The sequence below is a fragment of the Microtus oregoni genome, unplaced genomic scaffold, assembly GCF_018167655.1.
Source record: "Microtus oregoni isolate MIOR12 unplaced genomic scaffold, Mior012 000010F_ref0000083, whole genome shotgun sequence".
Lineage (NCBI taxonomy): Eukaryota > Metazoa > Chordata > Mammalia > Rodentia > Cricetidae > Microtus > Microtus oregoni.
The window spans coordinates 22,164,590-22,179,001 of NW_024543069.1; the positions used below are offsets into that span (position 1 = coordinate 22,164,590).

A 14,412-nucleotide genomic window follows, 5' to 3' on the forward strand; every position below is an offset into this window, starting at 1 on the left:
TCCACCCCGTTCCCTCCAGCTACAGCTGAGCACAAAGAGGGTGGAGGAGTTGTTTGTGGCTCATACCCAATTGCCTCCTGCACAGAAATCCCAAATACCTGCTTCTTCATAAAACAGACTTATGTGGTTAAGAATATAACATCTAACTACTCTGAGGCAAGCACCATAGGACATTTCCTGAGTGACAGAGGGACAAAGATGGATATAGCCCATTGGTGAGTTCATTGATGTTGACAGTTGACAAGATTAGAATGAGAATTATACTAATAATGAAACTTCTGCTTCCTTGAGGGCATTGTAGAAGTTTTGATATTACTGGTGCATGCCCCCAAGTGTCATATGCATGAATAATGTACCTTGTGCTTCCCCGTATCACAAAAATCTTCCCCCAATAAACCTGAAAGCCAGCTCGAGTTGTTTTGCCATCTTCTCTCAGCTAGTCTCCTTTTGACTAGGAATATCATAGGTTCAAAGATCTCGATTTTGAAATAGAATTTTTGCTTGTTTTTTAAAGTATAACAGTACAGAATCACAACCCACCATGTTGAAGGCACAGAAAACGTGTCAGCTTCGAAGTTATACTCTACTGCCTCTCAAGAACACCTGTTTGTTCTTGAACAAACTTAGAACAGCTGCATGGGAGGTGAAGACAAGGCAGATTCATTCTGCTGCTGACTAGAAAAAATACACATGAACAGGGCCACACCGGAGGGGAAGATGAGCGCGCTCCAGAACAGCAAGATGGTCTCCTGCATCATTCCAAGCGCAGTGATGATCCGGGCAGAGAAGCTCGAAACAAAACGGATAGGCTGGAGAACATCTCTTCCGGGCTTTCTAACCCTTGGTCTTCTTCTCTCAGCGTCACAAATGACGTTTCAGAATGTAGGTATGCCATGGTTTGAAGGGGGCAGATGACACCTCATCATGTTGTATTCCATACTTAACAGCCCGATGACACTTTTTCATTAAGAACCCAAGTTAATAGACAATAGTTTGTTTGCTTGCAAAGACGTCACAGTTAAAAAAGCCACCTCTGTTAACGAGGCCATCAGGTGCCCTACACAGATCTTTGACCCGTCACCATGGTGACATCTCTTTGATAGACTCATCCATAAACTTGCTGCATATTATTCAGCAAACCATCTTACTGACTGATGAGCTGCACTGTCAGCAGAGCAGCAGGGGCCTGCTTCCATGAACGCCGGCACAGCGTCAGCCGCGTCTGTTCTATCGCACGAACCAAAGTCCCCCAAGCTTTCTGAGCTCAGCTTGTTTTGCATTTTTTAAGAGTAGGGTCAGTGCAAGTATACTGATATCTATCATTGTTTTGGCTTTTTCAACTCTGAATTTGTGTTTTGAAAATGTAAGCCATGCCATTTCAAATTCCCCGCTGGTGGAGACGAGCAGGTGACTGGTGGTTTTAAGATAAAAGCTTAATTAGGTATAAAGAGGGTACCCTGGTCATGGAAAGTTCTAGTTTTCTTTATTACACTCAAGTACAACAAATCTATTGACCTTCCAAGGGCATTATCTCTTCTGCCTCCAAAGAAGCAAGAAGCTGGACAGTACACACTCTTCAAAGGCGATGAGCCCTCATGGACCCAAAGAACTTCAGGAACCGGACTGGACCTTGAATGCAACCTTTCCTGCCATATTTCCACCCAGAGATCAGACTCCCCACTACAGACGGGTGCAGCCAGCACTCTGAACATTTTCTGTCCATCGTTCTTATTGCCCGTTTCTAGGGTTAACCAGTATGAGTGGAATCCATTTCCACAAGACAGAACGTCAGGCTTTGGGAAGCAAACAGGACTCCCTCTGGGTCTCCTGGCTCCGTTTGCACATGCCAGTATTTTCCTGTTCATCACGTGATAAAAATCTGGGATTCTCCCCCGCTCCTGGAGGCCCACAGAGCTGTCAATCCTCTTTGAACCTGGGACTCAACACTGAAAGCAACTGTCTAAATGTGTAAATACCTAACCTTCTTCCTCATGAATAGAAAATTAACGCACTTCAAGATCATCCTGGCTTCTCCCCAGAGCCACGTTTCAGCATTTTACCAACCTCACAGGTGAATCCGTTTCCCTATTTGAGAGGTTGGCTTATGACTAAGTGCCGAGACTTTATGTTAAATGCCATCCTTGACGATATTCATTTATTTTATATTTTCTCCTAGACTGTTAATTTCTGGATACTGGTTTTGCCATCCCACCCACTACTCCCTCTTTTCCTCTCCCTCCCCCCACTCCTGGAATCATCAAGGCTCTCTGTGGGAGCTGTTATGAACCTGCCTAGGTATACTAAGACACTTCGTCTCTCCTGGAACATTATGATTTCATTTGCATGTCTGGCTTGGAAGCAGTCACAAGCACATATAACGAGCTCTTTAGAAGTGACCTAATGAGATCAGCCAGTCCTTCATACTGACCGACAGACACTGAAGGGACCAGCTGCTTCTAAATAAAGTGGCTCTACCTACTTTGACGGGAAGCAGACAAATCACTGTAGAAGGTCCACGCTGGTGAGATTTTTATGTTGATTTCGGTTAGTTTGCTAATTCAGAGGCATCTGGGCCTATAGTACAAAACACGAGGCTATTTTAGAATTGAACACAATTAGCCGCTCGGAGAGGTGCCGTGACATTTGAGATGTCATCGCCTCCCAGCAGAGTTAATAGGAACCATTTGGGCAGGTTGCTGACACCTGGAGGCTTTTACAGAACACCTCCATAAAAGCGCTGCCTTGCAAAGTAAGAACACACCCCGAGCACAATGATTTAGCCTGGAATCACATAACAGATGGAGACGGACGTTGAATACTTTTTGAAGTAAGTGAGAAAGCTGAGCTAGCAGCTCTAACCACATTTTACCAAGACGGATCTGACGACGATGCCGTCAAAGAAACAGTTCATTTTTAAATGTTATGAGTTACTTATGCCATCTGTGTGAATGTTGTCACTCAGCCAGGGTCCACACTGCATCAAGACTTGGAAAATATCCAGTCGATACAATTGACTCAAGAGATGTAGACAAATCTATCATATAACCCAGCTTCGACTGGATGATAGTACTTTCTCCAGATTCTACCTTGGCATGTAGTTCTGTTTTGTTGATGTGGAAAGGGGCTAAAAGGAACCAAGACACCAAATGCTCACCCGTGTTTGAGTACTGAATTAGCTTCATAAAGGAAACCTAAGAAACAAATGCTTCACAGACTAACCACTGTCTGAGAAATCTTGACGTTAGGTCTACAGAGAGTTTGGAGACAACCCAACATAGCAATGTGAAATAAAAAACAATGTTTGTGCAGGACACTTAAGGCTGATAAGAGCTTGTGTGCTATAGGAAAAACCATCCATTTATTTACTTCCCAAGAGCTTGGATAACAGAAGGCTCATGGTACCTGCAGTGACTAACAGAAGTCTACTCTTTGAAACAAGGCAGGCTCTGTCTACATTATTGATGGTGGGTTCATCCTAATTAAACTCTAAGAAATACACAATCAAATTAATAACCAAGAATAAATATTTGCCTATTTAAAAACTCAGAAAGATTCGGTCAAATTGTTTACAAGACCAGAAAATTATCACTCAGAAAACTGGGTTGTTGACAGGAGGAACACGGAACACGTGGAAATGATGATCTTGGACTCCATCTTTGCTAGAGAGACCATGGGAGCTAAGACTTCAAAAGTGAGAGGTTTCGTTTACAGTACCATCCCTGATGCATCAGGTAGTCGGTCTCCTTTGCCTCTGCTTCAGAACTGGAACACTCAGGCAAAGATCTTCACACCTGCCACGTAAGCCGTTTGTCCAGAGCCTATTACACTGTGCAATTTAATCTCGTCATTTCACTTTCCAGAAACCCACAGCTTGGAAGGGGTTAGCGATGTCAGCTTCTGTACCCCATGGATGAGAGTCACCCCTTAGGAGTTTTTCCTCAAGGTTTCAGTCTTTAACAAGGAGAGCTCACAACTCTCTCAGGCACCTACTTCATTTAAATTTAATCTGTTACACAAAGTATGAATGCATTTTGGAATTATAATAAATTTGGAAATTTTCCTCTAGCTGAACCATTGTAGATACTGAATAAATTTATCAGGGAAACAAGAAAGAAAAAATTACAGCCAATTAATATTAAGCCCAACAGAAATCTTGTAAAAACATTAGATTTAAAACTGTAGTGATTATCTTTTATAATTTTTAAAGGATTTACATATTTATTACATGTATGAGTGCTCTATTGACTTTATGCCATTAGAGGGCATCAGATCCCACTAGTAGATGGTTGTGAGCCACCATTCTGTTGCTGGGAATTGAACTCAGGACCGCTGGAAGAGCAGCTAATGTTCTTAACCACAGAGCCATCCTCTTCAGTCCTGATCTTTTCTAATTTTAATGAAAAATATTTCCCCTAACTTGATGAGCACAATTTTCTATTCTTTATACTGTACTACGAATTAAATACATTATTTTTCCTAACATAAAGTTGAGCTATCAAATGCTTTTGAAATCACTATTTAATTGTAATTTATTGAATATATTTACCCAACATTTAAAAAAAAAACAAGTAGCCTGTATACAAACATACTCATATACATCTTCCCACTGAAAATTCTACGGCCTTAGGAAAAAGGTCATTAATCCCAGGAGAAAGCTAATATGAATTTTTCATTTCCCCTCCAAGCAAGTTGCCATTTTGTCTGATAAATTCACCTTGAAGACAATCCTGAGAGGAATGTGCACTGCTAATTGCTATGCAGCCCATGGAAAGAGCATTTCCTGACAGATAATCTTACTCTGTTTGCCTGACAGGATTTCATACTTCATGTGTGCTATTCTGTAACCTGTCTGGCATCACCTGCTGTTATTACTCGGTACAAGGAGGCTGTGTCCAGGGCAATGAAGGCAACCCTTGCCCCACACAGTTATTTCAGTTCTAGCCATCAACAACAACAACAAAAAAACTCACTGAACAACATCGGCAGTTTTTCCTGTTTATTACATGGTTTAGCTAAGCCGCTAAATGTCACAGAGTTAAGTTCAGAAAAGGGTAACATGGTTGCATTGAGAAACACAAGGTACAGCATTTTATGAGGGCCCGGGAACGTTCCAGACTGGGCAGTCCGCTGGAGCTTTCTGTTAGTCCCCATCTCCACAAGCTCTGCAGGTTGCCTGGAGTGGTGTGCCTTCCAATATCTCGCTCTTAAGACATTTTAATACAAAATGTTTTCTAAAGAGACTATACATCCAAGCAACCCCAACTGCGATGGTATGCAACCTTTATAAAAAAAAAAATCCAACTTTATGACATTCATAGTGTTTTAAAGAGTCCTCAGAAGTAAAATGGGAACTAAGTTCCTTGCTTGGCAATGAGTAAAAATGCCTCAAACACACATCACAGTAAAATTAACTTCCATATTCTCTGCCTAATAACCGTCGAATATCTACTATCCTGGTTTCAAAACCATTGTGTGGCCATATATAATACAAACACCTAGTGTCTCATGCTTCACTTACACTACCTCAGAATTTATCCATCACCTTTTATTACAATAAAATACATTTTTAAAGACACCATATGTCATGCACCCTTAACATTATAGTGAGGGCCTCAGATTTTCCAGTTTTCCCTACATGCGTTACAGGTACAACATTACAAGTATTTTTCAGCTCACAGCTCATACGCTACACCAGGCAATTCTTATAATGAATCGAATGTATTTCTGATTTCCATAGTATTCCTCTGTGGGTTCGCTCAAGCCAACACTGCTGACACCAACATGCACAATTCGAGGCGCTGGCAAGGCTAATGCGAATGGGCACGGATGAGCAAATAAACGTACACAGAAAGCAAGTGTCAGTCAATAAACATCCTCAAGTGTGTGTGCACTCATGTAGACACACATACACACACGGCAAGTATCCGCAAAATAGTTTAACAGTTTAGAAGCATGAAAAGAACACACAGGATGGGCCTTACATGTTATCTGGCTTTGTAACTAAAGGTCAAATCTACTTTGACGGTTTCCTATTTTTGTTTCAGCCTAACGCTCAACTACCCACAAGTCTAGAAATCATTTTGTTTGGTGAATGCGGATTGATAGTCACTGGTGCCAGCAATATACACACAGCAGGAAAATATCATTGCGTTCAATCAATTTACTCACTGGACATCGAGAATTTGCATTTAACCAGTGAGCAGGCACATTTAACAATCAATGTAAGATTGGATTTGCTTGGATTTCAATTTTTTGTTTGTCTGGATTTCAACTAATCTGGGATAAATCAGTACAGGTGAATATCCGGAGCTGTTTCATCATGCTAACTTAGCAAACTGATTTCGTGCTTAAATTTGTGCCAGCTAATATGCATGTCCCCAAATTTACGACATAAAGCTTTACATAGAATTCTACAAGAGCCAGTAACTTATAAGGCCACACCACAGATATCACCTTTACTCTTCACGTTCTATATACATACACAGATGTTTACGTAGGCACACCCACATATACACCGAGTCCTGCAAATGCACAAACACCTACACACCTGTATAGATATATGGCCACCATAGAAACAGCTCAGCAGAGTTCAACAGTTAAAATATATGGGGATTACTTTTATATATTTCCATTCACATTTTTTTTTAATGAGGCTTTTAGACTTCAGCATTTTTAAATGGAAACAAAAGCAAAGCACATGAGAGCAAAGCCCCCTGGCTGTTTAGCATAGGGCTCACAGGCAGGGTGCCGGCCAGAGCTACTCAGATGTCTGTAGAACATGGAATCGGGTTCTGAAGTGTTAAGGTGACCTCCTGTGCGCATGCAGGCGTGTGTACAGATGGGTGGGCCTCAAACGTCCAGTTAGAAACCTGTGACAGTACAGACCTGCTGCTGGAGTGAGGACTCAAGACAATGACTATTCCACATGGCTTTCAGGTTCACGCTGAGCACCATGCTCTGTGTACCACTAGGTTTTTAGCTTCTAAAATGCTGAAAGCAGCGAACTCTTTGCAACATCTTTCTCTCTAGCTTTGTCTAAATAAAAACCATAAACACAAATGCAAAAGCCCAGAAAGGTCAACACAGCATCGTCTGCATTTAGAGGCTCATCAGCAGGAGAAAGCTGTGAGTCTTTTGTTGGATGGCGCCCTCCCCTGCTCAGAAGGGCATTCTTAAAGTCAGTGACTAATTATGTAAAAAGAATTTAAAAAAAAAATAGCCACACTTAAGAGACTGTAAATTACCCATTGGGTTCCACCAATGAACTGGTTCGCTGCTTGGGCTATTTAAAAATTCTGCTTTAGTAGACTAGAATCATCTCCTGCAGAGAAAAAGATCTCAGAGTATGCTATCTCAATCTCGGAGGGACTTTAGTTTCAAAAAGTAAATGAGATATATGGCCCTTGAACAATCCGTTAATAAAAGTCATATGTTCAAAGATGAAGTGCTGCGGAATAGCATCTCTCTGGAACTGCCTGAATGGAAAGTTGGCCATAATACCTCCTGGCAATTAGTCCAGGTCCACTCTCTTTATGCTGTGTCTAAACCAAGCCATGGGTTTAGACACAGCATTGGCAATCCTTCCTACTTACACAGAACAAATAACATGTACTGGGCCTGTCTAGGCGGTAGTTGTCCCTAAGCCTGGCAGCTCAGGGGAGCTGAAATTACGAGACTTTGTAATTTCGTTCTGGACCATCTGACCCACTGCTTTCTTTGCATTTTTGACAGGCTAGTCAAATACATACTAATCTTTTACGGGTTCAACTCTATTAAGCAATGCATTTTACAAAGACATAACACTGTAGCAGACAGCGCGGGCATCCTCCCAGATGTTTAGTGTCTCAGCTAAGACAAGGCAGCCCTTTGATCTCAGCAGGAGTCTCTGTTCATGTCTATTGGAAACAGTTTTAAAATCTGAAGTCTGGAGCAGGTATGATTGTTTTCTGTCCTTTCAAGATGGAGGGGTCAGTCTGCAGTTCTCAAATAGCACGCCTGAGAAGTGTCCTCCTCTAACAGACAGGATAATGAGACACTAATTCTGACTCGGCTAAATTTTCAAATGCTGGTAGGTTGCCTGGACGCTTTAGTTTTCTTCTCCAGTCGGAATATTTTATTCACTTGTCAAGTGAGATGGTAACAGAGGTAACTATAAACCAGATGGGGAAATTTGCTAGTTGAACAGTCTACTGAGGGAAATAAATCAATAACATTTGAAACTGTATGGCAAGGGAATTCCTCTCCATCTTGAATCAGGCATTTTCAAATTGTTTTCAAGAAAAATTTGAAAGAAATTTCAAGTAAAAGGCTCCAAGTGGCACCATACATTTTAAATCTGTCACCCTACTGAGATATGTCAAGCCTGGAGAATATAAAATCCATGCTTCGTTAAGTCCTAAATTGTTAGTGTTTGAGCTAGTAAAACGAAATGGTCACGGGGTATGGTCTAAATACAATACACCATATGCACTGATTTCTAACATCCAGATTTAAAAATAATTGCTTTACGTGGAAGCAAAGCTGACTTTCACTCTTGAAACTAGAGAGCTAGAGAGGAATTAGTAGGTTAACATTTAACAGTGGGTTATAATCATAGACGTACTTGGTTGACACAAAAGGAGTTTTGCATATAAATATTTCCCAAACAAGATCCAGGAATGATCAGAATGGAGTTTTGGATCTCTGCAGGCCCAAATGTACATAAGCCCCATTTAGAAGAATTTCAATTCTTAAACTGAGTTTTTTTGTTTTTTTCAAAAAAAAAAAACAGCAAGTCAATTTTTGTTTTTAGGTCAAAAACTTCACACAGCTGAAAAAAATATAAATATAATGTACTGCTGGTGTTGTAGGGAAGCATTGTATAATTAATAATAAGGCCAAGTTCTTCATTTTTTCTGTGTAGCTGAAACTATTTTTTATAAAAGATAATGTTGGAAAATAAAATCTATGTGACAGGAAAAGCAGAAAAGATTCTTTCTGCCTAACGTCAGTTGTGAGACGTCTCCTGCAGGAGCTCCTACTCCTCTTCAGAGACATTCATTCAGAAAAATCATGAAGAGGTTTTGCAGTATTTTACAATAAAATAACTAAACAACCATATGATTTTTTTAAAAAAGGGTGTACCTTTTAGAAAAAACATGCCTGCTACTGTTACTTAAATTTGTTTTATATTAAGTGCAGAAAAATTGTACCTATATGTCTACGATGATTAAAAAGAAAGCTCATTTATAGAAAGGGGGGCTCTGTAATGTTGGACTGTCAGGGTGGTTCTTGTACTCAATATTAGATTCATATATGAAATTTGCCTGGAACCAGACCTTACTCGTAAAAAGTGATGGAGCAAATATTGTATTCAAACTCTCCTCAGTTATATCCAATGGAGGAGAAACTTTACAAAATTCTTCCAAATAAGAAGACCATGGGTAGAAAATGTCTGCATGCTTGTTTCTGTAGGTCTTATTTATGCAAAACTCTTTTGTGTATTTTGCTGTTAGACGCTTGCTTAGAAAATGGGAAATCTTGATCCCATCACAAACCATACATATCGCTCCATTGTGTCTTTTACACTGAGTCTCCTACTGAGTCCAAATCATCCGATGAGAGGGGGCGGTACAGGTCCTGTAAGATGAAGGGCAGGACAGATTTGTTTACTCATCTTTCTCAGGTTCACTGTCGCTCCCCGAGGAGCAACTTGGAAAGGGATGGGTCCTTGGCTTCTAACATCATTAGAACTACTCAACTCATCAGCTTTGGATAAGAGAGAGGATAACACAGGCAGAGTGAGGATTTCATTTCATTGGCATGACAAATGCTCCCTGCGCTATCAGGGGCTCCTTCCTGCCTTCCATCATGTCCAGGTGGAGTTATATGGCCCTTGCTGCCAGCCAAGATCAACTATGCTATTCTGTGCCTAGGCAATTCTGTGGACTTTGTCTTCTGGGTAGAAGAATATGTTTACCTCACCAAATAACTTATGAGATGAGCAGCTGGCACTCAGGATATTCTGGGATGTAACTCCAGTGTGTAGTTGCACATACACAGTGTAAAACCAACACACTTTGTCCTTTCACAGTTTTATGTTTGGGTGACTGGAAGAAATCTCCATTATCCACATCCCTATCCCATCCCAACTACTCTTCTAGCTCCTAACTCCTTCTCCATCTCTTCCCAGCCTCTTTCTGCCTCTGTCTGCTACTCTATCTCAGTGTTAGTAGCCAAGCAACCAGCATAGTTCTACCAAGAGCGTCTACAGTTGGTTTTTCTCCAGTTTGGGGCCACCCACTCCTACATCCTCTGCTGGATCAGTTAATCCACAAGAGTCAGCGATGTGGGGGTGTAACGGGGAGCTTCATTCAACCTACACAACATAACACATTTAACACATATTTTTTCTTGATGTCTTAAGAAAAGGGTCCAAAAAACATTCGTGGATGGGAAAAGAGCCTCAGAAGTTGACTTCTCAGGCCAGGCAGACACTTCTAGGTGGCGACTTAACTAATTGTGCTTTGTGTATATAGGAAGGGCGCTGGGTCCACTGTCTCCAGTGTGTTTATGAAGATAGAGCTGTGACATGCTGACGTGTCTCTCATATGACTATTCTAAAATGTCAAAAAGAAGTCATTTAGAAACATGATCTTAAGGGAAGGAAAACAGCCTAAATCATAGTTAATGCAAGTAAAATACAGATTTTTTTAACTTTTAAAACAATATCATATTCTTTTAAAAAATTAGCTCTGATCCTGTATTTAAAGTATGTGTATGTGTATGTATGTGTGTGTGTGTATGTGTGCATGTGTGTGTATGTGTGTGGCTCTGGATGGCTTTGCCAGCTTACTTTTTGGCTATGTTACTAGGCAACACAGAAAGAAAAAATAGAAGTGACTACTGTTTTCTAATTTGCAATAAAAGGAATTAATTTATTCTTTGCAGTGTCTTCTTTTAGTTCAGGCCATCTTTCACTTATTTCAGCATTTCCTGCACAGGAGAATAGCCAACCATTTGAAAAGAGTAATAACCAAATTTGAAACAGGAACAGTTTGAAGGGATATTCTGGTCCCATTTTGACAGGGAGGGGTTATTCGATGCAGTTGTCAACACAAAAAGATGAAAGTGCCTCTCACCAAAGCAGCTGGAAATGTCTCCATGGTACAGAGATGGAGGGCGTCCATAAATTCAAAGGCTTGGAAACAGAGCCGTCTTGGAATACATGTAGCTAAACTCAAAAGCCTAGAAACTAAACCATCTTTGAATGCGTTTGGTATCCTGCTTACAACATGTGTTTAATAAATGTTTTCAGATGGTGATAAACTCTCTGTCCTCCTAAAAGTAAATGAGAGAATCTTGGCTTCCTCTGTGATAGCGCCAACCCGGTGGTTTAGATGGCAAGACGAAAAAAATCTGTCAGAGAGCCACACCTGCTAATTATTTATGCGCCACAATAAAGTGTTAATTATGTAAGTCAATGCCTACAAAGCTGGATGAATTTTTTCTGCCTCAGTTGAACGAAAAAAAAATCCCACTGAAGCTAAGAAGAAAAAGATGCAAATTCTGACCTCATTTTCCTAGTAAAGGACAACTGAGCGAAACTTTTTACTCCCAAGATGGAGGGGTCAAACACCTTGAGAGAGAAGCTGGCAAGTATTCCCAATCGTTCTGAATTTAGTCTCAACAACTAAACCTGAGATAGATCAGTAAAGTCTGAGGCTGAGTTCAATGGATCTAAAGCTATTTTGGTTCCTCTGCTAGGTGTGTTCTCTGAAGCACACATACACTTGGAGAGAGAGGACACTCCTGAGACATTCTCTATGCTAGATCTCCGGCTGTGTCTACAGGGTGGAACCTTGCGAGCTGGCATTTGTGAGCACAGAATGGCCACACTGGCTCTTCCCTCGCCTAAGGACAATCTCTTAAGACAGTGAATGCATGTAGCCAATTCTGCACCAGCATCAGTGGTTCCTGAAATCACTCAGGATAGAAGACAGATTTCTCTAACGATCCCACCACTGACTAGAGAAGCAGTTATAAACCACAGGCTTTAGCAGACTGTACAAGCGTGACTCAACACCAGGAGAACCAGAAGAGAAAGAAATTTGGGACAAGAGGTTCAAATGACTGCAGACTAGCTGATTTCTTTTTGGCCCCCCACTTAAAAATGGCTAATGGATTTTGGCAGCCTAAAGATCCAACTTGTGTAGAAAACTTGAAAGAGAGGGACTTCCATATTTGATGAGCTTAAATTTATCAAATTTAGAAGTTTCATTTAAATGCATAATAAGAGAAATTAAATTTTAAAACTCTGATGTTTAATGGTTTCTGAGATTTCTGTTTGTTAAACCATTTCAGTGGGTGCCATCATGCAAGCTACCTAAGGATACATATTCTCCTACCTCTTTTCTGAAAGCAGGACCCTGAGGGGCACATCTACATTTTCCAGTTGCCCTTCCCCTTTTCCCTTTCCCAGTTCTTATCTTCTGGCCTTAGTATGACTGGAATGGATGAGCAGCACAGGGAGTGAAGAGAATTTGAGTCTTTTCATTCCAGATGAAGAATTAATGGTCACCCCCTTGCTTAACCCGGAGAAGCTAACACCCTATCCAGTTACTTTTACACACTTGTCTCTGAGCTCAGTTGATTTCTCTGCTATTACACGAGAGGCTAAAAATAAACACAAGAAGATGTGCTCAGTGTGGGTCCATTCACAAAACTGGCATCCTACCTTCCCACGCCCTGCTTCATGGCTCCTCCAGCTTCTCTGGACCACCCTGCTTGCCTCTGCGCAATTTCCCACTAGGATGCTGCCTCCTTTGGCTGTGCCTGTCCTTCAAGGGGCTGGTGATTAATGGCAGTATCTAGTGACACTAATTACACTAAGGACACTGGCATACATAATAAAGTAATGCATTATGAACAAACAAGAGGCATTTAAAACAGAAGCAGCAAGGGTCCATGTTACTCAGAATTAAAAGTGGACAAATTTGTGGAAACTGAGAGACCTGGGTTCTACCTGAGTCACAGCAATGGCGAGTGGCACACGGGTTACCCCTTACCCCCTTCCCTCCAGAGAAGCAGCACTTTCTGCTGGCATCCATACCACTCCGCACCGAAACCAAGACAGCTCTTAAATAGGTGGCTTGCTCATGCCCTTACCCTCTGCTTCCGCAGGCTTCCTGGGCTGGTGGGGGATGGACTTGGTGACTTGCCCGAGCGTGGAGTGGAGAGCTGACTACCAGGGGTTCCATTGACTGGAAAGAGAAGGAATCACACACAGAGAAAAAGAGCACATTAAAGAACTTTTCATGACAGTTCATCAGGAAATAAACAGAGAAGGGACATCGGCTAAAAATTAGACCCATCATCCGACTCGTGAAGCAAAGCTTTAGGGAATAGCCATCCTCAGACATTCACTGTTCTGTTAATCTTGGGTTTAACACAGTAGCAGGTTACATAATTTAAAAAGATGTACTTTGCATAATTTTCCAGTGATGGCTTTATTTGAACCAAGACAGATATTCATGAATGTGTTCAAGGCTTTGAGGCATTTTTGGTGTGTGTCTTTAGTTTAGTTGCCCAGTGGGAGAAAATGTTGAAACAACTCCCAGGTGGGATTCCCAGAGACTTTTGCACATTCCTATACTCATTTATGTCCTGTCTATCCCCCTAGCCCAACCAGATTCTGATGGGTCTGCCTCAAACAGGACAAAATAATTGCCCACAGATGCACAGAAACCCCACACAGTTTGTCTTGGTTGCTACTGAACTGATAAAAAGCCTGCCAACAGGTCCCAAACTTGGGAATTTTACTCAACACTTAAGTCGTAGAAAACACTGTCAGTAAACCTCGATGAAGCTTCAGAAGCAGGCAAATCTTTTTTTCTAACCAACACCACCTCTGAGAACACACGCATCCCCTCCCTCCCTCCACCCAAGACATGATTTTATAAAGACATCAGAGGCTGCCACTCATTGGCAACCCTGCAGATAGAGAGACAAGAAGACTCAGGCAGGAGAAACACCCATCCTCGAGGGTGCCCTGGGGGAGAGCCGGGGGTGCATTCCACTTACCTTCTATGAGTTCTAACATGGACACAGTCTTAGTGTTTGTCCTGACAACAGCCCGAGCCCAAGCCTCCTCTCAGACCAAGCCCCGCACCCGCAGACCGAGGGAAGCAGTTGAACTAGCTAGGGACAGCTAAGGCTGCTCAGGAGCAGGCTGAATGAGATGCAGGATTCATCAGCAGATGCCTTTTCCTGCGTAAGGCTGACGTCTTCCCCCGCGGCAGTGGGAGGTGCGGGTTCTGTCTTAGGCTACATCAAAGGTGTCAATTAAGCCTCATGCCAACGCGTTGCCACCGCAACCCCCACCAGACACACACTCACTCCTCACTCCGGAAGCCCCAGCCGGCTCAGTCCTTT

The 14,412-nt window shown here is 41.8% G+C and overlaps 1 protein-coding gene across 11 annotated transcripts in view; it reads right to left on the minus strand.

The window, feature by feature from the left end:
• The window catches only part of Dclk1 (doublecortin like kinase 1), a 293,883-nt gene that overhangs the window by 68,586 nt on the left and 210,885 nt on the right, over positions 1-14,412 (minus strand). For 4 of the 11 annotated variants that reach the window (XM_041659043.1, XM_041659045.1, XM_041659042.1 and 1 more), the window contains exon 6: positions 13,147-13,241. In XM_041659043.1, the coding sequence (XP_041514977.1) occupies positions 13,147-13,241 (95 nt within the window). Of the gene's footprint in view, positions 1-4,988; positions 5,280-8,735; positions 9,619-13,146; positions 13,242-14,061; positions 14,373-14,412 lie in introns of those variants that run through there. The other 7 variants (XM_041659051.1, XM_041659052.1, XM_041659047.1 and 4 more) reach the window with 7 other exon arrangements.